The sequence below is a fragment of the Harpegnathos saltator genome, unplaced genomic scaffold (genome assembly GCF_003227715.2).
Source record: "Harpegnathos saltator strain DR-91 unplaced genomic scaffold, Hsal_v8.6 scaffold148, whole genome shotgun sequence".
NCBI classification, from domain to species: Eukaryota; Metazoa; Arthropoda; class Insecta; order Hymenoptera; family Formicidae; genus Harpegnathos; species Harpegnathos saltator.
Genome location: NW_020229926.1, coordinates 343108 through 368102, shown reverse-complemented (window position 1 = coordinate 368102; position 24995 = coordinate 343108). Strand labels below are relative to the sequence as shown.

The 24995-nt window shown below is 49.8% G+C and overlaps 1 protein-coding gene across 5 annotated transcripts in view; it reads right to left on the bottom strand.

The window, feature by feature from the left end:
• The window catches only part of LOC105185423 (uncharacterized), a 181711-nt gene that overhangs the window by 2690 nt on the left and 154026 nt on the right, over window positions 1-24995 (bottom strand). For 4 of the 5 annotated variants that reach the window (XM_025296562.1, XM_025296563.1, XM_011144922.3 and 1 more), the window contains 11 exons: window positions 20389-20525; window positions 15481-15769; window positions 14700-14962; window positions 12368-12520; window positions 11220-11414; window positions 9944-10332; window positions 8886-9122; window positions 6021-6200; window positions 3668-3815; window positions 2031-2297; window positions 1126-1463 (listed from right to left, as the gene is read on the bottom strand). In XM_025296562.1, the coding sequence (XP_025152347.1) occupies window positions 1126-1463; window positions 2031-2297; window positions 3668-3815; window positions 6021-6200; window positions 8886-9122; window positions 9944-10332; window positions 11220-11414; window positions 12368-12520; window positions 14700-14962; window positions 15481-15769; window positions 20389-20525 (2596 nt within the window). The remainder of the gene's footprint in view (window positions 1-1125; window positions 1464-2030; window positions 2298-3667; window positions 3816-6020; window positions 6201-8885; window positions 9123-9943; window positions 10333-11219; window positions 11415-12367; window positions 12521-14699; window positions 14963-15480; window positions 15770-20388; window positions 20526-24995) is intronic. The other variant, XM_025296565.1, reaches the window with a different exon arrangement.

Here is a 24995-nt window from a genome sequence, read left to right as displayed (position 1 = left end):
GGCGGATGACGTCGAGCGGATATTAATTAAGGTGTTTTCCAGAGAAATATGCGGTGCTGCATAGTCACCCGTGACTCTGGTTGCCGTCGTTCGTTTTCTCTACTCTCCCCGGTCAAACGCGCAGTCATTCTGCGTCCGGAAACGCAGGCGGCCTTTCAGACAGAATCTACTTCGTCCAACTCTTTCATCGTGGAAATCGTGCATGTGCCTCCTCGAAGGTTAGCCTGTCATTTGCGATTCCTTGAAAGTTATTTCTTAATATTCTTAGATGGATTCTTTTTTAAATTACCTCTCGATTATTCTCAGATCCGCGAGTTCACTCCTACGGTGAGTTTATATAAATATCATTCAAATCAATAAAGCTCTCGAACTACGTTCGAAGTGATTTGTGCAAATGTCACTCGCAAATGAGAGAGACTAATTTATCAGGAGGTGCATATAAGAGTTTCGCAGCGAAAGGCGAGATTCGATATGCCGCGGTTCATATCGCTGTCGTTATCGAGCGCTTCTCACGTCGCTCGCGTTATTTTCCACCAGTAAAGTCCAGTTTATCGATTGCCGCTTGCTTGTAGCGCAGCGCGAAGGCTGTGAAATAATATATTACGGCCTATATTGTACCTTATCACTTTATTTTAGACGTATAAGATTAGCTAAAGTACCTCTCTCCACGGCTTCCAAGCAGAAGCGCGGATACACCGAGTGCAAATCTCCACTGGAGGGCGCGAAGGAAGAGCGAGCTAACGGGGGGTAATCTTCGTTTCTACGAGATTAATTATTCCGCGCAAGAGATTGCGAAAGTTACGGATAAAGTTGAACGAAGTTTAATGAAGGGGGTTTTAAAGAAGAAGGTCGCGCGCGCGCGCGCGCGCGATTGTGAAGATTGCGTCAATTACGTTCTACCGGTGTCCATTGTGCTCGCCAACGCGGCGATATACTTTCCCTGTCGACTTCTAAAAATACTTCTAATTGCTGCAACAACCTCTCGAATTATAAAATCGATGCGCTCGGTCTTCTATTTTCTCCACCTCCTCTGTTTTTCTCTTTACTTTTATTTTCGCCCGTTCCTTGTCGCTCCGCGCGCGTAAAAATACCGTTTACTACATGCAAAAATATCGTCTACTATACCTTCTGGTGAGCTCGAGCCACGTGACCGTGTAGGAAGCCGGCTCTTTCACGATGAACTCCACGGCGATGGTTCTGATCGGGTCTTGCCCGGGCGCGAGGATCATCGCGTTGCTGCTGACGGCCCAACCGTCGCTGAACACCTCCACCACGTGGTGCCGCGAGTCGGCAGGTGGTTTCGGGCACACCGACACGTGAATCGCGCCGCCCGTGTGCACGATGATGCGATTCTTCGTCGCGCACTTGGTCTTGTTCGACATGATTATGCCGTGCATCTTCACGTACAAGTACTGACCCGGGCCGGGGTCGATCAGCCACGGCTGATTCTCGCAATTCTTCTGCTGGCGACAAGAAAAGATTATTGGAACGTCTGAGGAACGTCGATCTGAGGAGCGTCAAGTGCCTTCTTCACAATCGAGAAAAATTAGAAGAGCTCTACGGTGTAAAATCGCGGACCGGACGAAAGCCGGGATGAAATTAAACTGAGTAGTAGCTTTAGTTAAATTGAGTAGCTTGATCACGTACGAACTTTGCGAGACCATGAATTCAGGCTCTAACAATCAAACATCTTTTATTCTTCTTCTAAAATCGCTCCTTGCGATTTTTTCGGTATGTCCATACTGTATAACGAATGAATAAATACTGATGAATAAATAACCAAATGAGAAATTTATGCATGCGCTTGGCAGAGTTAGTTTCTGAAAGTAATTCGTCGCCCGTCGCCACGTAAATAATTCGTCGTTGTTGCAGTTTGAGAAATAGTTGGTATTGTTGTTGTATCAACGAAGGAAAACAAGCGTTGTTGTGAAATCGTTAGTGAAGTAGCGATAAATCGTAACGGCTCGACGAATAACACGTTGCTTCTCGACTATAGTTTTATTCATGGGGCATCTCTTCTTCACGTTTACCTCGTCCTCCTCGGACGGTGATGTGTACTTGATCTCGCCCGACGGGCCCCTGACTCTGCGCTTCTGCAGACAAGGCACCGTCTTCACGAAGTCCCAGGTACCCTCGAAGAACAGATTGTTGTAATCGTCCAAGGCGTCCATCGACAGAACGGTGAAACGCACCTCGGCGAAATTGGAGGTGGACTTGATATTGATGGGCAACGATCGATTCGAGCAGAGACAGTCGCGCTGGATGGGCGGCGCGTTTGGCCAGGGTAAATCGAGTACCTATAAACAAACGGCAGCCGCCGGGATAATCGTCCGCGTCCCCGCGTGATTGTGTTCTCGATTTATCGTCTTTTAATCAGCGATGCGCCGCGCGCGATCGAACCGGCGCCGCATCCTCCGCGAGCGCGTCACCGTTGTCATTTTCGGCGGATCGATTTGTTATTCGCGCTGTCGCCGAGATATCCGCGAGATGAGATAAAGAGTGCTCCAGCCGATGCTCTCGCACGGGTCTGATTAAATATTAAGGCACTTGGCACTGTCGATAAAATCCAAGAATTTCTGTAGCCGGTTTCTGCCTTCAGTTGAAATTGATCGTATTAAACATCGAACGAAAGATCTCAATTCGTGAAAATTTGGCGATGAGCAAGGATTTCTCTCTGTTATCACGACCGAACAAATTCAGCTGCATTAAAACTTAATCGAGATCACTGAGACTGCTGAGAGCAACTGACTGATTAGAAATCTCCAGCAGGAATATTCCCGCAATCGAGTTTTCGCCGAGTTTATCCTTGGAACAGAGACTTGAAAAACTGCGCTAACGAAGTTGCTTCTGTACGGGATCTTTCCCATTCTTCATCAATTATTATTAATTTTATTATCATTAATTCGTTTAATCCGCGTGTACTTTAATATCCGATAGAATCCTTGCGGGAGTGCCGAAAGCTGGACGTTTCATCCTACACGCGGCACCGGTCCTTTCGACGTTCCTTCGAGACGAGAGCCCGAGGCGACGAATCGGGCGCGCGCTATTGAATCGCAATCTCGCGCGCGTTCCACTAATTTCTGCGCTCAGCGCGTTCGGCAGACGCCAAGAACTAATGTAAGACGAGTCGGCGCCGCCGCCGCCGCCGCCGTCGCACACCCATAAGTCCGACTCATTTCGCTATTGACTACCCAAGGAAACTTCGATGCCTGCCGGCCTACTTCGATCTTCGTATTTGAGTTCGGAGATTGCTGATACTTGTTATCACGTGTGCGCGCGCACGCGCGCTGTTAAAGCCAGCGCCGTTAATTACTCGATCAATGCCACCTGTTACCAGCGATTGTACGGCTAACCTTCCATTGTACCGATCCGTAATTAACGTTGCTGGTAACTTTGCCGCCGCGCGCATTCACTGCGCATTCGGCGCGATTACACTCGAACCGCCGCTCGAATGTGAACGGGGGACTTTTTCCCTCGGCATAAACTCCGCAGACGAAGCGGCGGGAGGCGCCGATCGCGAAGATCTTCCCGATCCTCGCCTCCGCAAGACGTCGGAAGGTCTCGCCGATCGGTTTCGCCGCACACCTCGCACGCACCTCCGTTATCTCCGGGGTGGAGTGGGTGGGTGGGAACTAATCGCAATTACCGGATAGTTTCAATTACGTACCTTGAGCGAGAAGTTCTCGGAGCCGACGCAGAGTAGCCTATTGAAGTCGGGGCTGGTAACGCTGCGGCAGGTGCGATTGCCATTGAGGAGCTTGTTGAACCTCAGCCGCACCACCTCGTCGTGCTCTCCTTCGAAGCGGTACACGCAGCTGCAAAACCGTTTCTGGCCTGCACTTTCAGCACTTAATCGAATCTGCACGCCTCGTCGGCCAGGCAAAGGATCCGGCTCAGTGGTCGATAGTGCAGGAAGATTACGCGAGAGGAGCGAGTCGAAGGTTGGACGCTTGTTAATCGGAGAGCGCGCGGCCAAAGTGTTTCTAAGAGATCTCCGGATCACAGGAGCGTGTGCGGGCGCGTACGAGTTTCTCGGCATCTTTTTTTTTGGGGATACCGCGGACGAATTATCTCTCGCACAGAAAAGCAGGAGAAAAAGGAGAAGGAGGAGGAGGAGGAGGAGGAGGAGGAACATTCTCTCGTCTTTCTATCACTTGACCGGGAAATGAAGTTCCCACACGGCGAGCGCAAATAGCAATTTTATCAGGCCGAATAAAAGCGACTTTACGTCTCGACGTCGATTGGGAGATCCATATAGGGGGATGATTTAATAGCTTCCGGGGTGTGCGAGCGAATGTTCCCCTCCTTTCCCTCACTCTCTCTCTCTCTCTCTCTTTCATGAAATTTCAAAACTAGAGAACCGGCTATTCGCGAGTCGTTACGCTTGCACAAAGCTCGAGCGAAATTCGAGCGAAATTGAATGCGAATCGAGCGGCTTCGAATCGACGGCGTATATCGCGGACATCGCGCGACCAAATAATGGATAAGATGGAAACAGAGAGGAAAGAAAGAAGCGGTTACGCAGCGCGATATATATCGGACGTAACCACGGGGATTGCGATTTGCCGGCAAAGAATATCTCGGTTCGGCGGCTGTAAAGCAGCTCGTTTTACGGTTGTCGTAAAGCCGCGATCTAACTGATATTTTATCGACGTTATAGGAGACTCTGTCCCGGTGTGATGAACAGTAATAAAAGAACGCTGGTTCGCGCGAGCCAGTCGCGCAGTTTGTGCGACGAGCGTCATCAAAGGTGCAGTTCGTCCCTCACGTTCGTTCCGCGGAGGAAATAAGTGCAAGCTCCGCGTCTTTCGTCGCCTTCCTGCAAGTTCCAGAATGCGTGCTCAGACGACGTACGACTGCCGTCGAAAAGACCTCGCGAAAAGACGCGCGGTCGGAATGCGCGTCAACCCAGGAGGGAGAGGGCGAATAAACTTGAGAGGATGTTTAATCGGCATGTTGGCCGTCGATGCTGATTTTCACGGTTTACTTTGTCTTTGGTGATTCGAGCTAAAGACGCGATAAACAAAATGCAATTCGCGATGCGAATATCTGTTTCATTCACTCCTTGTCGGCTATGTATCTAGTTTCTTCCACGCAGTTGCTTACGTAAAGTGATCAGACGCGGCAATATTATCAGCAATAGTTTCTGCTGACCACCATGGCGGTCAACGTGTTAATTAAGGACCCGTGAGTCCTTCGACGACGAGACCGAGTTCTTATTCTCCTCCGTCGAAATATTCCATGTTTCTGCATTGAAATATTTAGAGTATCCGCTCTCAATTATTTCTACAAAAGAAAAAAAAAAATTGACGGAGAATTGACGAATTTTTGTCTAGACGGAGTGAGAATCTAGCTTTAACGTTTCGAATCGCTTTACACATCGCTTTAAACATTTAACACGCACGCACGCGCTCGACCACCAATTACGGTGTATCTCCATTGCCGCGGCGTTACATCGCGCTCGATCGCGGTGGCGAGGAAAACCAAAAAAAGAATCGCGCAATTTATGTTTGACGAGGGAGGGCGGATCGCGCGCCGCCACAATGGCCCGTTAATAACGAGCCGGCACGAATTGACGCGCAGGGACGACTTAACGACGTCATTATCGTGTCGTTACATCGTTACATTAGCTTTCACGACGGCGTCCCAGGCGGACGTGGGCCCACCGCAGACGATAGACCGTATCATAATGTCAAACTGTCATTGCAACACTATCGGCGGCTGATCAATTACGACGGATAAATGATATCCCCTGGTCGATCGCCGGCGAAGTCGCGCGCCGCGCAACGTCCGTCGTGAATTTCCGCACGCGAATGGCCGGAGAAGCTTAATTATAAGGACGGCGTCGCGCACGGTATCGTTAACGCTGACGCTTTCCCGCCGAGAACGCGTGTCCAAGACGCGTGCATGCACGCGCTGCTTCGCGAATGGACGCTTTAGATGAGGACGTTGAATGTATAATGCGCTGCTATTGTAACAGCACCGCCTGCTATTGTAATAGTACCGCCGAGCTCTCTCACCTTATATTCTTGGAGCCTCCGCGACCGTACAGAAATATGTCGCGCGGACCTTGGAATTTACGGTCGGGATAATGGTCCCGACTGCGGCTGTAGAAGACGCGGGAGCACGGCCCGCTGCCGTACGGCTCGCCGTCCTGATGGAGATCGACAAACTCGTACAGCGCGCGGAAGTTCACGGGTCTGAAAACAGCGTCGTCACATCGGGCCGATCAATCCTCGGCGAGAGTTCGAAAAATCCCAGATCTCGCGCGAGAGAGAAGGGCGAGAAGAGAGTTATTAATTAATCGGGCTGCATTAACGTCAAAGGTATCGGGGGGTGTTCAGCCACGGTCGGGGGGAGTATCAGTTAAATTCGAAAACAGAGGAATTTCATCAGTCGGATCCAATCAGTCTAGCTGGCAAACAGGGACAAATTGCAAAAATATTGCTGGAATTAACATACGCGCTCGCGCACGAAGGGCGGACGGTGGACGACGAGGAAAATATCCGACTGGATATTTACGTCACGAAACGAGTAATTAAGCGCGAATATTTACTCGTTTCCGTCGACTAATTTATCAATCCGCTTCGAGCTTCGTGAGTGAGTGATTATCTTGCTCTTTTTCTTCTTATTTTTTTTTCTTTAATTACTGACGTTCACGGCGGTTTTTTGCGCCAAACGCGAAATCGGCATTTTCGCCCTCAAGACGACCAGATACGCACCTTCTTCTCCGAAAAAAAAAAATAAAAAAACTTGAAGTACGATCACGTGGTTATCTTGGTATATTTCTATCCGCGGAACGCGTGTCGGTGCGCGGAAAATGCGACCGCTCAAGTTAGAAGCGCTCGGCATCGACGAGGGGGTTGATGCGCGCTGTTGTCCGGTAGGGTTCGACGCGCTGATGAAGATCGACGAACTCCGGCGCTGTGAAAGGCGGCTAGGGGCCTTGAAGAAAGCCGTTGCACCATCGGCGCTGATGTTATTAAACTCCCGAGCCGGAGCTTATTATAAAGCTCGCTTACTCGCTCGCTCGTTCGCGCGCGCAACGGCGCGCCGCGCCGGTAGGCTTTACTTCGCGCGGAAAGGATTAACTAGACCGTGCGATGTATCCGCATTGCACGTCACTCACACCGTCCGGCTCGACCACGCTCGAATACGCCGCGCGAACTACAAGCCGATACACACACACATACACATATACACACACCTTCGTGCGTCGGGAAAAAAGAAACGTCGATGCACACGCACCGAGACACACGTCGGATCGTACATGTCGTGACGAATGGATGTAGCGCGTGCGAATCTGAACGTGTCGTGTGTATATATATGTGTGTGTGTGTGTGTGTGTGTGCGTGTCGTTAATAATTACACGCCGAGGGCGGGTTGCGCGGAGGAAGCTCTCAATTATTCATCGGCGAGCGTCCGATTCCGATTTCTATCGCGTCGGCACTTCGGAGGATCGTTGACGCGACGCGACGCGACGCGATGCAACGCCGAAGAAGCCACGAACGAGTGAAAAATAACGGGAGCGACGCGATAATGTCCGCAAACATCGGCGTAATCGCGATTTAATTACCGTGACAGCGGGCGCTCTCGCGATATGCGCACGCGGCTGTCGTTTTTCCACCAAATGCGATGAACGAGAGGGGTGGTGAATAACGGAGATTTCACGAGAGGGAAATCTCGCGTTGGCTCTCACCCTCTCGAAGGCTGGACGACCGCGAAAGCGATGAGTCTCCTCGCGGTCTCCTGTCGTTTCAATCGAATTATTTTCAATCTTAACGCGCTGGAATCGACTCGCTGGGCATGAGAACACTCGCGTGGGACGCTGCCACGTCAACCCTTCGTATTTAAATTAATGTTCACGGATAAACAATACGCGCATGCGGCACGAAAGCGCATCTCAATTCTCCGACGCGCGTCGGGTCGCGTCGAAATGGAACTCCTCTGTGTCTTTTTTTTACCCGTCTCTTTCCTCCCCCCCCCGCTCTTTCTCTCTCTCTCTCTCTCTCTCTTTATTCTTCTTGTCCTTTTCTTCTTTCTCTAATGACCGACACGGGTTCATTTGAATAATTTGTTCGCTGAGCGAAGAACCTCGCGGTCAAGGGAACATAGCGCTCTTCCCGGTGAAGGCAGAAAAGGGCGCGTATAAAATTAAGCAGATGGAATGACACAGGACGCAGGCATTGCCGCTGAATTCCTCTAAATTCCACCGCATCTCCGTCGCGGAGGGCAAGATGGGCGGGTGGGGAGGGGGATGGGGAAAGGGCGAATCGTCCCTCATGAATAACCTATATTGGAAGAGAGAGAGAGAGAGAGAGCGCGCGGAAAGGACAACGGCGGCTCGAGCGGATGCTACCGCGGCAGATATTGCGCCGTATTGCTATAAAATGTTGCCGCATTCTTCGCCGAGCGCCACTCCGATACCGTCGAGCGACTCTCCGTTCGATATACGATACGCGAATCGAATCGGATGAGACGCGGGATTACAAGTGCGAGTTGGCGCGCGCCGCTCCTCCAGCGATTCATCATTTGCGCATTTTACGTCGCAGCGGAATTCTTCGCCGGTTTATTAATATACCTTCGCCCTTCTCTTTGTTCCGTTCGTTTTCGCGAAGGCAGACGGGAACACCCGAAGGAGGTTTCTCGCGTGAAAAAATGTCTTTTCGGACATCTTTCAGGTTCATCCCTCTTTATCTCTCTTTTAGATTCGCGGCTGTTTCAACTCGGGGCTGCGGTTGTCAATTTTCTTTCTTTAGCCGAATGTTTTCTACCCGGGAGGGGAGGGAGGAACTCACGTATCTCGATCTCGTTTCCCGAGCGGTGAGCAACAATGAGGAAGGCTTACGACTGGGGCGTGAAGCGACACAGTTTAAAACACTTGCCTGAGCGCAGTCGACTCGACCATACGCATCTCGATAGTCAGACTGCTGCCCGATGAGACGAAGCTCTCCCCTAGAGAACACGGGCGGCTGGTATTTTGCAGGATAGCGTGGTCGCAGGTCCTCGGTACTTTGTCCTTGCAATATCTCGCCAGCAGCGTGGTATTACTCGCGGGTCGCGCGAGGACGGGTTGAATGGGGTCGCCCATCCTCTCCGCGTAACGTTGACGTTCCTTCTCGCTGAAGCAAATCGTTACATTGGATTTTTGGCACCGTCTGCGAATGTCGGGCATTCCGCCGTGGTAACTGAGACAATTTGCTAAAGCAACCAGCGGGAAAATGAAGGGTAAATATATAAAAAGGGTTGTACGTTGTTGGGCGATGTTGAAAAGATTTCCTTAAAAGCCACAACACCTAATTATATGCAGATATTATAATAATAAGTTAAGTTTGAGCCAGGTGATAGATCTTAAGAGAACTTTTCTCAACAATGTCCAAAAATATATAAAGATGCGATAAGTTAGGTTTTGTTAGGATTTGTTAGGTTAGGATTTGTTTGGGGAGGGGATGCGGGGGAGGGGCGGAGCCTCTCTCCCGCTTATATGTACTGTTTCCTATATTTAAAGTGAATGAAAACTGCTTGTCTGCTTCAAATATACTTCGACGTACAATTATAAAACTTTAAAGCCATATATCTCAGAAACTATAAGCGACCCCCATATAATTGTATCAGGAGAAGTCACTCAGAATTTCATCCTTTATAACATATTTCAAGATGAAAAAATTCGGTGAGGTGCACCCTTTTCTATATATTTACCAAATGAAGAAACCACTCGGATAAGGAACACAAATTATCATAAACCCGGAACTCGTCAGGAACAGTAAAGTGAAAAGACGCAGCGGTTGATCTTCATTTTGAAGTCGCGTAACATCTTCCGATGTCAACGGAAGAGAAAGAAAAAATGAACCTGCCGGGGATCCCGATTTTTCTCCAATGATTTCGGATGCTGAAGCGAACGAAAATCCCGAGGTCGAGGTGGAGAACACGTCACGGCACTCACCAGACGACGTCGTTGCACTCGGACAACGGCATCATCTCACCGTCCCAGACCATCAGCGTGGTCGAGCAGTCCTCGTCGGTGCTGGACAGACTGGTGCCCACGTGGAACTTGAGGATCGACAACCAGACGCGGAATTGTGGCTGCGGCGGTCTCGGCGCGGGTCGCCGCCAGACGGTACCGGGTCGCTGTTCCGGGAACTTCGGCAACGGTCGCGGCGGCGTCGGGCTCGGCAGGGCCGGCCCGGATCCGCGAAGATGGTACAGGCACGTGCTGTTCCTCGGCAGTGAGTGACGGGGCGACGTGAGGACGCCTCCGCCGGTGCCCCTCAGCCAGAACTCGCAGCGTTTATTCTTGGCGTAGGTGGGCGATTCGGCGTCGACGAACGTGACCTGGAAGCCGACGCGTTCTCGTGTTGCGTGTGCGGTGCTCTGATGCGGCGGGCTTCGTCGCCCGCCCTTCGGGCGATTCAGCCCTCGACGGGGGGCCGCTGCAGGAAAACGAGGCCGGGAGCGAGCGGCTTTCGCGCGGATTGCTCGAGCGCGATCGCGTGCTGCCGCTCCTGTCTGATGCGAACGTATTCTGCGAACATATTCTACGAACGCAGCGACGCGACGTGTGTCGTTAGGAAATTTTATGGGATAATGCCGACCGACAGTGATATCGTTGCCTCCGCTCTACTACAAGCGAGGGCTCGTTGGATTTGATGCGCGATCACAACCGGCCGGAACGACCTCCCGAACGAGTCTCTATTTCTCGTTGCCGTATACAGCGAGATATCGTCATCATTCTCGTTCGTACCGGCGAATGTATCGGCTCTTCGTTCAATCCGCCTATGTGCGGCTTCATTTCGCTCGATTGCCGCGTCGTTACGTGTGCGTATCGTACGACATTTGTTAATTCACAGTCCTTGGTATATCATTGAACTCCGGAAAGAAAGATTTTTATAAAAAGATACCGTGTGTGTGTGTGTGTGTGTGTGTGTAAGGAATGACTGCATTCACTATCCGTTTACACTGTTCGAAGAGATTTAACAGACATATCGAAGAAATGGTAGACGCAATTTACTTTCCCTCCCTCTTTTTCTCTCTCTCTCTCTCTCTCTCTCTCTCTCTCTCTCTCTCTCTCTCTCTCTCTCTATCTATCTCTCCGACGGCGTGTTATTCCTACGCACCTAAGGTGTTTAATTTTATGTGTGATTAAGAAGGGGGCGGGGCGAATGGGTGGGGCGTTAATTAAGGTGGCCATTATGCAGTTTACGGTGGATGCTCTGACGTACTTGCACTTCTAATTGGAACCCATGTAGAGAATGGGGCGGCGTCGGATGTAAGAAGGTGCCATAAGGGGAGGTAGTAAACTCCACGAGGATCTCCGGGCCGCTGCTGATGGCCTCCGGTACCGGCTCCCCGCCGCCGCAGAATTTCAGGATCACCGGCTCCCTGGTGGTGTATCCGTCATACACCGTTACGTAGTCCTGCAAAGACAAATTTCCCTGTCGCGACGAAGAATAGACGAGGAGTCCGCGCGCGAACTTCGCGCGAACAAAGTTCCCGCGCGCTCGTCCTACACGGCTCGTCCTCGTCATAATCCTTCCCGTCGCCATTTAGCTTCACGAGAGCAGCGGCGACTCCGAGACATCGACTAATGCTCCGAGCAATATGCGGGGCTGGGGCCTCGGCGCAAAGAGTTATCGATCCCGCGAGACTTCGATACTTATCGCGAACTTGGAGCGCACGCGGGGAGATTCGAGAGCTCGTTGAGAAATTAAGAGACGGAACTCGGAGACAATTTTTCTCCGCGATGCAGCTTCGCTCGCGTCGCGCCGCGCCGCGCCGCGCCGGCAACGGGGGGAAAATGTCGCAGCTGAGAGAACCGAAAGGGAAAGGAAAGAACGCAAACGGGGGAGGAAGCCCTACGCGGGGTCGCCGTTCGGAATAACAGTGCGTAAATCACACCGCGAGGGTCCGAACTTGTGCGGCTGCGTTTAATATTCCTCGATTCGCAGTCGCACATTCCTGTCTCTCTCTCGCGTATATCCGTCTCCTCTTCCTCCTCCTCTTCTTGTTTCTTTTCTTCCTTTTTCCCCTTTCAGGAACGGCGCAATATCTATTAACGCGGAGTGTTTTCTAACGCGACGAGCTCTAGTTTCCCCTGCTTCTTTTGTCGATACGCCGTCGCTGGAAATATCTCGCGGCCGCGCTCGCTACCGCGAAGAATGCGACACTTCAAGAGTCTCCCCGAGTCGACCGAGAGGATATCACTATGCAAGAGCAGCGAGGTTGCTTGGCAAGCTGGTCACGTTGTATCGCGACGCTCGGGCTCTCCCTGTCTCTCCTTTCCCCCCTCTCTCTCTCTCGCTCCGATCTCTTGGTCTCTCTGTTGCGAATTTATAACAGCTAATCCAATTTTCGCGGCGACTTTACGTACCTGAACGACGTCGCAATCTTGCCAGAGTCGCAGTTCCCGAGGTGGCGGCTCGGCCTGAGTAGCTGGTCGCGCCCTAACAGCTACCAATTGGCCTCGGGGTTGTTTTACGTGTATTAAGGCGTGCTTGCCTGCCGGCACTTCGTGCTGCCTCACCTACGCGGGCACAGGTGCGAGTCAGTCTATTTGCACTCACTCGAAATGCGCGAGCTCCGCACGCGCGCACCGTTTGCTTTCTTTTATGTCTGGACTCTTAAACGTATCTCGTCGCATACGTACCGCGCGACGAGTGATATTCACGTCATCGGGGAATTCTCGTTGTCGAGTGAGAGAATAGCGGCCCGACAACCTCGCGAGAAATAACCGCATTCGTGCACTCGTGTGCGGCGGGGGGACGGGGGGGGTGAGAGAAATGGGGTGGGGAGGAGAGCAAGTATCCAGATAGAAAACGTCGAGCGAGGGGGACGGACTCGTGAGAGAGCCGGGGTTTTCAACGAATTCTCGTCTAGCGCTAGCTCTATGTATTCGCGCTAATGACAGCCCGACAAAGCGAACAAAACGTTCGATTGTATTCCGAAGTAATTATACTGGATGGATGAACCGTTCTGAGGAGAACAAGCGTACTCCGAGTGACAATTCGTGAGAAAGACCAGCCAGTCTGGCTTTCATTAGCCTTCATTCGTCATTTCGATCGGCTTTCGATCTCACACCTCTCGCTCTCACTTCCCTGGCCGCTGACCGTTTTCGCGGCCGAGCTGACGGAACGCGCGACGTGACATCGGCAGTTTCACGACCGAGCTGAGCGCGAGCGCGCGATAAAGGAGCGACGCGAGGAGATGCGACGCCGGCGGTATCGACGGCGTTGGCGAGCTGCGAGATAAGCTCGCGGCCGAGAAACACACCGACGGAGATGGTGCGAGAGCTTCGCTCGTAATCGAAGTCTATCTAGAGCAAGTCCCACGAGTGCTCGGCGGCCGTCCGGTTGCGCGCGCGAGCGGAACAAACGACCGCCTCCGGTGTCGAAACGACGAGCCATAAATTTCCGCGGTGCCTTCACGTGTTTCGTCCATCGGCTCGCGGACCACCGGGGGTGGGGGGAGGCGGAGGGGGCGCATTGGACGGGGGTTGATTAGTTTCGCTGCGTCGATGAAATATGCTTACGGAACGCCGACATTATTACCGATCACCGTCGGTCGGCGACCGCGAGAGAAAGGCTCTCACGATGATAAACTGCGGCTCTCGTGGAAGAGCGCACGCGGCCGTTCAAGCGTGAGCGAAGGGCGCGGCAAAAAGCGGACGCTAAATAAAACAGGGCGAAAGTCGGCGGAAGAACAGGGAGAGACGGACGAGGAGCGGAATTTCCGCGAGGTCTCTCTCCGTTTTCCGCTTGGCCTGCTTCGATCCGATTCACGCTAACGGGAGACTCGCGCCGAGAGAATCGTCTTTCCGGCTTGCAACCGCCGCCGCCGCCGCCGCCGCCGCCGCCGATGCGTATACGTGACTTCGCACTTGGCCGACGACCAACTCTTTCGGCAGCGGCGCGGCGGGCGAAAAATTCTTCCGGCCAGAAAAGCCCCGTCGGGGGCCCCGACGCGCGATATGATTTACGTGACGAGGAGACGCGGCCGAGCGGCCGAGTCTCCGCACGGCGCTGCGAGATGCTAAGGGGAAATAATGGCCGGCGGAAGAGGACCGGCCGAAAATTTGTTAACCACGCGCGCGGGAGGAAGCGAGCCATTTTTACGACTTCCGCCGCAGGTGTGTCTGCTTGAAACAGAAATATGAGCCGTGTCAGGGGGCCCCGGGGGAGAGGGGGAGCCCCAGCTGTCTGACTATGTCGATCGTATATCACTGCCGGGCGTCTGCTCGACGACGGGGCAAATTAATTCGCGCCGATGATGCATTATCCTAACGACGGCTGATACGCGTCTGAGAGAGCGTATCCTTTAATGAGGAGCAGTCTCTCCTTGTGAAAAACGCGGGGCTCTCTCGTATATTTTTCGCAGAGCAGCACGTGTCTCACTGAACATCCCCTCGCGTCTAATTAATATCGCACGTGTCGTCGTCGTCGTCGTCGTCGTCGTCGTCGTCGTCGTCGTCGTCGTTGTCGTCGTCGTCGTCGTCGTACGCCAAGTTCTGCCGCGAAGCTCGACCACGAGATGTGAACGGTCAGCGATCAACATCGTCGGGCCGAATTTCTCTTGCGATGCCCCGCGAGCTTTTCACTGTTGCGCGGCCGGAGTAAGAAGGAAAAATGCGCGCACACAAACACACACACGTGCGCCAGACCCACGCCGCCCGCTTTGTCGTCGGCGGCAATTTAGGCGAGCCTTACCGCATAATAGCAGGTGAGATTGCGAGGATAGAGCCCGGGGAAGTTAGGCGACTGCAATCTGCACTTCTTCCGGTCGCAGTCGGTGAATATACGGGAGCAGTAAGTCCCGGATATTAGGTCCCCTAAGAACTGCTCGGAGCTCGGCTTCGTAGGTGGTTGCACGTGTTGCTCGACCATTTGCACCGGCATCGCCATCGACGTGTTCGCGTACTCGACGGACGTGCGCTCGGTGGACGCCGGCGTCCCGACGACCTGCGTTATTCCTGACCACGTGACATTGGAATTTTAATCATCGGCGGCTAGAGTATCGGCGAATTCTTGGGCCGCGCAATTTCCACGATCGTCGAGTCACGTTCATCCCATCGTCGCGCAATTTCGTCGCCCAACCGCGACTTCCGGAGACGCGAGTCGCGAGTCTTCCTCGACAAGATCCTTTATCGAGCTTTAACGGTGAATCAACGATCGATTACGATTCTCCCAAAGGAGAATCGCGTCGCAGACGTAATTTGTGATAATCACGATGACGTACGCGACACGGTAGTCGCGAGATGGAGCGACGGGTGGTAGTCTCGAGTCGGGTTAAATTCCGTCGAGCAACGCTTATCGCAGGATGCCCGACTCTCGTTCGGGCAGCCATCGAATTGAGCTTACGGCGAAATCAGTGCGCGAAAGGAGAGCCGCACGCGAAGCTCTCCGAGCGAGGGGACAAATGTCGATCGTGTTACGAGGCAAACTTCGAGGGACGTGCTCGAAATCTGTAACCCGAGAGCTGATCACCCACCGACGAAGGGATTCCCGTAGCGCACCACCGCGTCCGACTTCCTGATCATCTTGTACGCCATCCTGAAGTCGAAGTTGAATCCCGTCTGATCTTTACTGAGTCTGAGCAGCTTGAGGATGATCGAGACGCTGGGTGTCTCGCTGTAGTAAATCGCCGGGCCCCAGGATGTGCCGCACCAGAGGCCGCCGACGTCGGGACGCTGCGCCTCCGAGATCTGCAACGACCCGTCCGGGCATCCCTCCGCGGTAAAGGACACGAACTTGCCCAGGGTGAAGCTGTCGAAGGTCAGCTGCAATCGAGAAATCGATCGGTTAACGACCAACCGATGTTGGAAACAGGAAGAAAAAGCTTTACAGCGTTCAGCTCAGAATTGGAAAATTTCCGAGGCGGAGGATAAAACGATAAAACGTTCGCATACAAATTGATTCAACGAATTACAATAACGTGATTTTATCGTAATTTAGAAAAACCTTTGCGTGGATTTGCAATTTTTATTCACCCCGCTCTCCCGTCCTCGTCTATCTCGCGCGCGCGCGTGAACATTTATCTCCCGGTTTTCTCGATTTATTTGTTTTTCACGTTTGTCACATTTGCATCTTGTAACAAGATTTTAACGGGTGATGTCGAAAGTGAACAGGCGAGCGGGGTTCTTTTTTTGTTGTTGCCAGAGCTCGTCCGTTTCGCTCGGTTTCAGGCAAATATATTCGCGTCGGTGTCATCGAGCATCGATCGAACCGTTGGAGGTTGATAGTCGCGCGTTTTTTGCCGTGAAAGGGACTGAAAGAAAGAGCCGGTCTGCGCGACGTGATTAAAATATCGATGCTGTCCTGCTTCGACAACGATAAGAAACAGTTTACACGTACACACACACACACATTGCCTTGTGAGTGACACGATCGAGCGATAAACGCGATATATTACATTACTCCGATCCGCTTTACATTACATAGCTCCGCTCAAGATCACTTCGCGACCGAGCGTTTTCAGGCTTTTAAAAAATGCACCTTTCCTCGCTTCAACGTCGACTCGAAGTTCGAATATTCCGCAAGCACGGGCGAAATGGATTCGTGAAGCGTCGAACCTGTAACTCGAGCTACTTGAGTTCTCAAAGAAGGAGAGGAGACGCTCGACCGAGCGGATCAAATCACGCGTTTGCGTAGCCGACTTCTTCTCGCGAACTCCACGGCCGGTTGCTACATTTCGCTTCGCGTCGCTGCAATTTTTAGCGCGGTTGAGGCCTCTTTGACGCGCGCCACCGGTAAACATCTGCACGCGCGGACTGCGACTATATACAACATCGACAACGTGCGAGGAATTCCCACGACGTCGAGAGTGCGGATATGAGAAAGCCGGCAAACATCGTCGTGCAAATAATTCGACGCTCCGAGGGCAGAGTTTCAGCGCACTCGAGAAAGTTTTCACGCGCGCTCTCGTTCTCTGATCCTTTTCTCTCTCTCTTTTTTGCTCTCTTCCCCTCCCTGTCTCTCACGTAAATTCGACGCGCGGTCAGTTTTTCAGTTTCGCATGACTGTCGTAAAAATGTGTGGTGCTTATTAAAAATTCCACCGTTAATTCCTCGGTCCGCAAAGTTGGGCGGAAAATAACTCTCTTCGGTGGTGAGTGGCCATTTTCTGGAACAGGGAACACTCCTTTGTTCCGCGTGAAAGATCCGCGAAGGGGAAAGAGAAGTGTATAGATATAGGATAACTTCGGCTATGATGGCCATACGGAAAAAATGGGCATAGGCTATAATTTTTCTAATAATGGTAAAATAGTGCGTTTTTATAGTCATTCTCAGGGATAATCGATATTTATAGTAGTTTATGTGACATTATTCGTAATAACGATATTGTGAATATCATATTTTTACTTTCGTCTGCCTCCAAAGTTTGTCATGTGTCCATTAAAAACTGCTATAACGTCGAATAGATTACAGTTAAGTCGTCGTAATCGACATTAGACACATAACGAAAGTATGTAGTAAATTATTGTGATTATTAATTTTTTTTTCGTTTTCACTATTTTTTTTATAACTGCTATAGCCATCTTTCCCTCATAATTTGGGTAAGATGGTTAACGCAATCGATATATATTATCACATGTATTACAGACGGAGAAGTATCAATATTCTACATAGTCGATAATTATCGATAATTTGTAATGTTTCCATTGATGATTGTCGATAATTATCGATAAAGCCATCAATAATTTTTTGCTTCCAATCAGTACCTGCAAGACGAAAACGACTGTCTAACGACACTTCTTATTCTTCTATTGTTTCTCCTATAAAATTATTAAATGAAATTTCTCCATTTATAACAAAAGCTCCTATATTGAAACGTCAAAACGTTCGAACTGTTTTATTGGCATCTTCTTAAAACATTAAAAAACTGAAATTAAATAATGTGCCCAAAAAAAAACTATTAAACGAAAACCGAAAAAACTGAGAAAAAACTTGTTTGTACCAAAGCTGTTCCAAGCAGTTTCAAACAAGAAATGAAAACTATAGAAATGAAAATTGATAAGCTATCAAATATATGCGTTAGATGTGAGGAAAATTATAGGTTCACAAAAGAAAAAGTTAATTGGATTCAATGTACACGATGTAAGCGGTGGCTTCATGAAACGTGCACGTCATTTGTTTGCACGTTGCAAAACATGTGGTAAAATCATAACAGGAAGCTAATAACATTTCTCATTTAAAAATAACAGAAACCATTGTTTTCTCGTTTCTTTTGTTAGAAAAGCATATTTTTTATATTGTCATTGATATTCATTATATAAAGATTTATAATACAAAAGATTAAGCTAATATACTATTGTTTATTTATACGTCGTCTTTTGTTCTATATTATGTTTATATATTATGCATTTTGTTTATTTATGCGTGAAACTTATGTTTCAAAAATTGCTTTTTTTATTTAAAAAAATTAATCTTAAATGCCATCTTTCGATTAAAAGACTGTATTTAATATTTAATTTTTTTTATAAAAATTCTTATTTATATATATTTTATTATTAATATATTTAACTTTTATATTTAATTTTTTACAATTAATATATTAAATATTCTAAAATAAAATGAATATATGAAATTATAGTTTTTTCTATTATTTTATAAAATGTCAGGTACATCTGTAACATAAAATATATATGGCCAACTATCCCACAATACTATGACCATCTTATCTTTAAAAGTCGGGTAAGATAGCCAATGCTTATGTTTTAATATTCTGATAATATAAAATTTCTATCAAGTATTTTCTCTTTAATTTCGATAGTATTACGTACTTCAAATTTCAGTGAAGTAATGTGCCAAATATTATTAAAAGAAACCAAAAGAAACATATATTTCTTGCATTTTAAAGAACTATGACCATCTTACCCGAGTTTACTCTGTATGAGTAGAGACAGAGAGATGGAAAGAAAAGAAAAAAGGCGATTTATTTAAAATTTATCGAGCGAGAGAAATGTGCGTCATGCGGTAGCGCTTGGATTACGCCCTTCTATTTGCGCAAGAGAAATAATTGGAATTATAGCGGACGAGCGTGCGACGAATGAGTCGATATTCTTCATTTGTTGGGACTCACCGGCACCGTTAATGTGCGATTCAATAAAAACTTGGCTATCCGGAATTTAATTTGCTACATAATCCCAGGCTCCGCTTTGTCTCCGGCATTTCTTCGCGTGGAACTTCGTTTCACTTCGTTAATGCGCACTTTAATTAAAGTCCGATTCCGTGAAGCGTAATTTATTGAAAATTCCCGAAGGGCGTTTTTCTCGATAGTCAGCGAGAACAGATTGTCGGGAGCTCGCTCTTTTGCGATAAATAATATCGCCAGCGCCAAACACAGTCAAACACGGAGTGTTTGAATTCAAGTACATCCGTCATGAACAGGTGGCATAAAATCAAAAAGAAAAGACCTATACTATTTTACATATAGTGTCTTTATCATTAACTAAAGATTCATTTACTGGAAAGATTCACATACTGGAAGCAGAGTAAAGTTCCCGTAATTATTATTTTTCTCTTCTATCAAATTGCCTTTTATATCCGTTAAGAACACAAAACTAGCGCTCTGTGTGAAAGATCCAAATCAAGGCTTTTCATTGGTTCCCAGCATAGATTATTTTGCCCTTTAACGCAAACGCAAAAATCAATATCCCTCGCATTTACACGACTATGCCAATTGATCCTCATTTCCCAGAAGAACCGTCTCACGCTCGTCAGAAGCGCGGTGACTTCCCTTTTCCAACGCTTTTTGTTCCAAGTCGCTACGACGTCTAGGAGTGAAAATATCGACGTCGGCATCGATCCGCGCCCTCGATCGCCCGGCGCTACCGCGCGCGTGGGGTAGGTCGCGTGCTGAGCGACGCGACAAGTGAATGCGAAACAATAGTCGCATTCCATCGTGCCTTTTATGGAAGGCACATCTGGTACGCGATCGTACGTGACGGCACGCAGCACGATCGCGGCCTTGCCCCCACTCCGAGTTTGGCGGCCATGCGGTCGCCCCACCACGCCGGTCATTCGCCTCACTCGGAGAGACAAGGATAGCAAGAAAACAAACACGGCACACCGTGATGCGAGAGAAATGTCACGCTTGCACCAGCGCGAACGCCGAACTGAAAGCCGACGTCGCCGCTGCAGTTTTACACGACTGTGACTCACTAATGTGACGACGCAAGTGACACGAAATAAAGAACAATCTCTTCGGCGCACTTCCTCGTATTCGTTTATGCTGTTTTTTTTTACCGCCAATTCGGGAGAGTTGAGTTTTAGAGTCGGTTGAGTTTCTGTTTACTCTGATCCGCTGTGCTCACGTACAATGTGCACGGTTTAATTTAATTTCAGATCGTATGCGTATACCGTGGTGATGATTAGATTACCTCGACTGGTCTCCTCACCTGCACTATATCGCCGAAATCGTCACCTGGCGCGTTGAAGGTGAGCTTGCAAATGTAAGGCACCTTGTCCTCCTTTGGTCGATGCAGTTCCAGGTCGTACGTCTTCCCCACGTCACCGTAGTATGTTTTATTGCAAGCTGTAACACAAGAATATCGAAACATCGTGATTTTATGTCGTCCCGTCATGTTTGATATCCGCATGCGGATACCTATTTTTCTTTCTATTTATTTCCCAGACCACCTCATCATGCCTCCCTGCCCCCGGTCGAGTTGGCCCCGGAAGTTTATAATTAGCCGACGAAGAACTCGCCGTTTATCGGGAATTCGTTCGATGGTACAAAACAGCTATTGCGATTTTGCGCCCGCGCTGTCTAACGTAATAAAACATCGGAGCCGGGGAGATGGTGGGACGCGATTTCTTCTGCGACCGCCGGATGAATCGTACAGCGCGCATGGCCGCCGTAAATGTTAAACAGTCGTAAAAATAATTGCGTCGTCGCGCGTCGATCGCATGCCCTTTCGTGCAGATCGAAATAGCGCATCTTTATGGCCGCGTTGACTTTATGTTGTCCGGCAGTAGCGAAGTACGTTGTTCAACGGCGGATCTCTTTGCCTTATCTTCGCAAAGACAATTTCTTACCGCCTCGACAACACTGTCTCGCGCGCGCGCGCGGCCGCCCGTAAATTTCCTTTCGCGCGAATAGCATTTTTCAAACCCGGGAGTGCACTTTCCAGGGCCCGTGAAAAATCGTATCCGTCGCGGAAAATTTATGGGGAATGATGAAGCCGGTCGAACGGAGAGAGCGCCTTCCGCTACCCCCCCAGGATACTTCCGCTGTATCCTTATTTCGCGTAAAAAATGTCGCACTCTTTAGCATCTCCTTGTCCGCAGCGATGTATCGTAATTATCGCGGTTGGCACGCGATTATATCGTACGGACATTACAATTATTACGGTTATTGTCGCAATCATTTCGTCCAGCTGTATTCAGTTACAGCCGCTCGGATGTAACGGAACGAAGTGTAAGCGGCTGTTGGATCCGCATTAATCATCTCTCAGCGGCTCTTTTATCTTGATCTTTCACGTCGTGGTTCTGGCAATAAGTCATTATCCCCGTTGGCCGTTTCCGAGAGCTCCGTTTCAGCTCTCTACGGAATTAGTATTCTTACTGAACGGCCGCTGGAATTAACTCGATTACAGAGCACTCAATGTAATCACGAGATTAGAGACGACAGGCCGAGATAAAGGGTCCATAAATTTATAGTAATAATTCAAGCATCTCTGCCGGAAGGAATGTCATTTAAAATCGACCAAGTGCGTCAAGTGCTCGTGCCAACCGAGATAGGTGTATCTCGTTCATACACACACACGTGCAAATCTTTTCATATCTCTCACCGTACAATCACCGGGGCGAATTCGCAAAATATGCGTATCCGTTTGCGCGCGACCGACGCGACGATCTGCGTCTAAAGGCATTTCGCGAAAAATTCGCCGAATGTCATAATCCAACGGTGTGGTATCCCCCTCCCCCCTCCCCGCTTTTCCTCATCAACCGCAAGCCGATTCCATCAGAGAGATTACGGGAAACGATCCCCGGCGGAGGATCGTAGGCGGAACATGCCAAGATAAGGAATTGATGGAAGATGGTAATGAATTATCGATGACCCACGTCGTTTGTTTCGTGCCAGGTATTCCGCCTCGATGTTTCGGATGAGGACGGACGAACGAACGAACGAACGAACGAACGAACGAGAGAGAGAGAAAGCGTATGAGCGTACGAATTTACGTGCGGACGAACGAACGGACGAACGAGGAAACGACGACCGCACAACCCTTCCCTTCCTTGCCCTCCTTCATTCATGTTTAATGGCATTCGCGGTGGGCCTGGAAAAACGGCGCTCGATCAAAGCCCGCAAATAGGAGCTGTCGCGGAGATCCCGATGAAAGGCGCACGCGATCGACGAACCATGATATTTCCGGCGAACGGGCGTAACAGATATATCGAGATTATTTATTTAGGGAGATGTGCGCGCGCCGCAAAGGACAGACCTCAAATCTGCTCGAGTGCTCATCGATAATTCAGCCGAGACGGTTCTTCCTCCGAATGAATTTGTCTTGACGCGTCGCTCGGGACGACTGTCGCAGGGCGCGCGAGCACGTGTGTGCCCCAGGAGATTCCTCGCCGTCCGCGAGAGCAACATGTGGTGGCTCCTCGCGGTGTCGCGCTTGGGGAACGCCAAGATGCTTCGGAATATACCTATACATGTACGTACGGGAGCAGAGCGGCATTTATAGTCCCCTCTTATATTTACGACGGTCTGAGAACGGCCTTAAGAAGCTGTTTAATCAATGAAACGGTACCTTAAGACCGCGTTTGAGGCGAGTCGTGAATCTCGAAAGTCCCGGCCGGAGGAGCCGAAAATTCGATGAAATAACGGACGAGCGGTCCCTAAATCGAGACGGTAATTATTTTCATTTTCAAAACATTCATTTTATACGTTCGACGAGAGAGAGGCCAGTGTGATGTTCGCGTGATATTGACGACCGGGCTGAGATCTCGCAGAATCTCGGCTCGCACGAGCGTCGCAGCTCGCGCAGATTTACGGAGGGTCGCGGAACTCTCGCGAAGCTAACGGCCTAGATCTGCGATTTTTCGACGACGTTTCCGGGTCACCGCCATTTCCTCAGCCCCGTTAATTCGCTCTCGATGTCCTCTTCCCGCGTTTTAACCTCAGATAAACGCGATCCGAGAGAGAGATTCGCCGAAAGAGAGAGAGAGAGAGAGAGAGAGAGAGAGGAGATTTCATTCCTCTCACCGCAGTACTCATCGGCGAGAATGAGCTGGAAGCTGCGACAAATAATGGCACATTTATTCAAGAGACCCTGTTAAAACTTTCCGGAGCTCGACGTCTCGACTGTCGAGCGATTAAATCGCGTGCGAAATCAATTCAACTTTACGTTCCCGGACGAAGCTGACTCCAGCGACATCGGTTTCTTCCCAGCCGCCCCTCACCGCCCCTCGCGGCTCTTTGATTCTTGCCGTGCCTGCGGATATCCACATCGCTCTGTCTCTCGGGGCTTGTTACCACCCACTTTGGGAGCCACTGCTTCAAACCGCTCGCGCAACTCGTTCACGATTCCCATCGATTAGACGAATCGGGAATGCGCTCGTCGAACGCGGCCTCCTTCGGCTTCCCCTCGCGAGATCCACGCTACCCCCTAGTTTCGGTTGGTTACACGCTGGACTATTGTGAGGCTTCGAGGGCTCATTGTAGATATACATATAGCGTTGGAAATCAAGGGTTTGTCGAGTAGACGAGCAACGCCGCAGAGGCGAATGCTTCTAGCTTCTCTCTCAGCCTCCCTTTTCCCTCCCGTTCGGCCGCCCTCTCTCGCGGGCGCCTACAATACGTGCCGTTCCCAGGCATCGGATCATTCCTAATCAGAACTCTAGCTTGTCGATCTAATAGGTCACCTTGAAGTCACGTGTTTGCCCCGCTGCAGTCCGTTTAACAATCACGAATTGCTTCCGGCACAAAGGACAACTGATGGCAATGGCGGACTGTGCGACGGCAGGCGGACGGGTCGAGTCTCCCCCCTCCCCCGCCGCGATAACATTTCTCGCCTGCCGTCAAAAGAAACTTATTTTATCTCTGCGAGCAAAAATAACGTCTGTGCAGGGAGAGCCCGATCCTTTATCCTCGGATAATTTTGTATTAAACAGATCATTATTACCGCAGAGGGAGCGTGGACTTGTATTCAACGCGCCGGGAATGGGGAAACAATATTTCATAATGAACACACTTTCTACCGTGCGATATTCCACTTTCATTCGCGAAAATTAAATCTCGATGAAAGAATCGGTCGTGCAAATACTTCCTTCGATGTGTGTGGAAATAAATTATTCGTGCGCAAACAAAATCGCAAACATCGATCGAGCAGAGGTGCAAACAAGAGGCGCATGTGAGTGTCGTCAAATATTTTGCACATTTCCAAGTGATACGGACATTTCAGTTGAATTAAATAACTCGCGCGGTGTCCCGATACGCTTCAAAGAGCCGAAAAGGGCCTAACACCCCGCGTGTTTTGAGCGATTAACGAAATTTACGCGTCTCTCTCTGATTAATGGTCGACATAAACCATTTCGTTCCGTCAGCCCGAGACGCGTCTGGCCTGGTAGGTTGCTGTTGCTGCTGCTGTTACCACTACTATTACTACTATTACTGCTACTACTACTACTACTACTACTACTACTACTACTATTACTACTGCTGCTGCTGCTGCTGCGGCGTCAAGGAGCCTCTTCGGCGGTAGCGGCTGACGAATGACTGGTTTCTGTCACTGCCGTGCCACAACCACCGAGTGTTCCGCGTTGCGCGAGCGTTTAACCCGCAAAGGTACACTTTCCAGCAATGTTGCGATTATTAACTCGCGTTCTTGGCCCGAACGGCACCAAGCACTTCAATTTCCAGAGTGTTTCGTTGCGAGCGGAACCGAAATCGTATCGCGAGATACTCGCGCGTCGTATGCGCACGCGCGCCACGTATTAATTACATTTTATAAATCTATAACGTGTTAATCGTGTTGTATTAATATGTGTGAGAGTA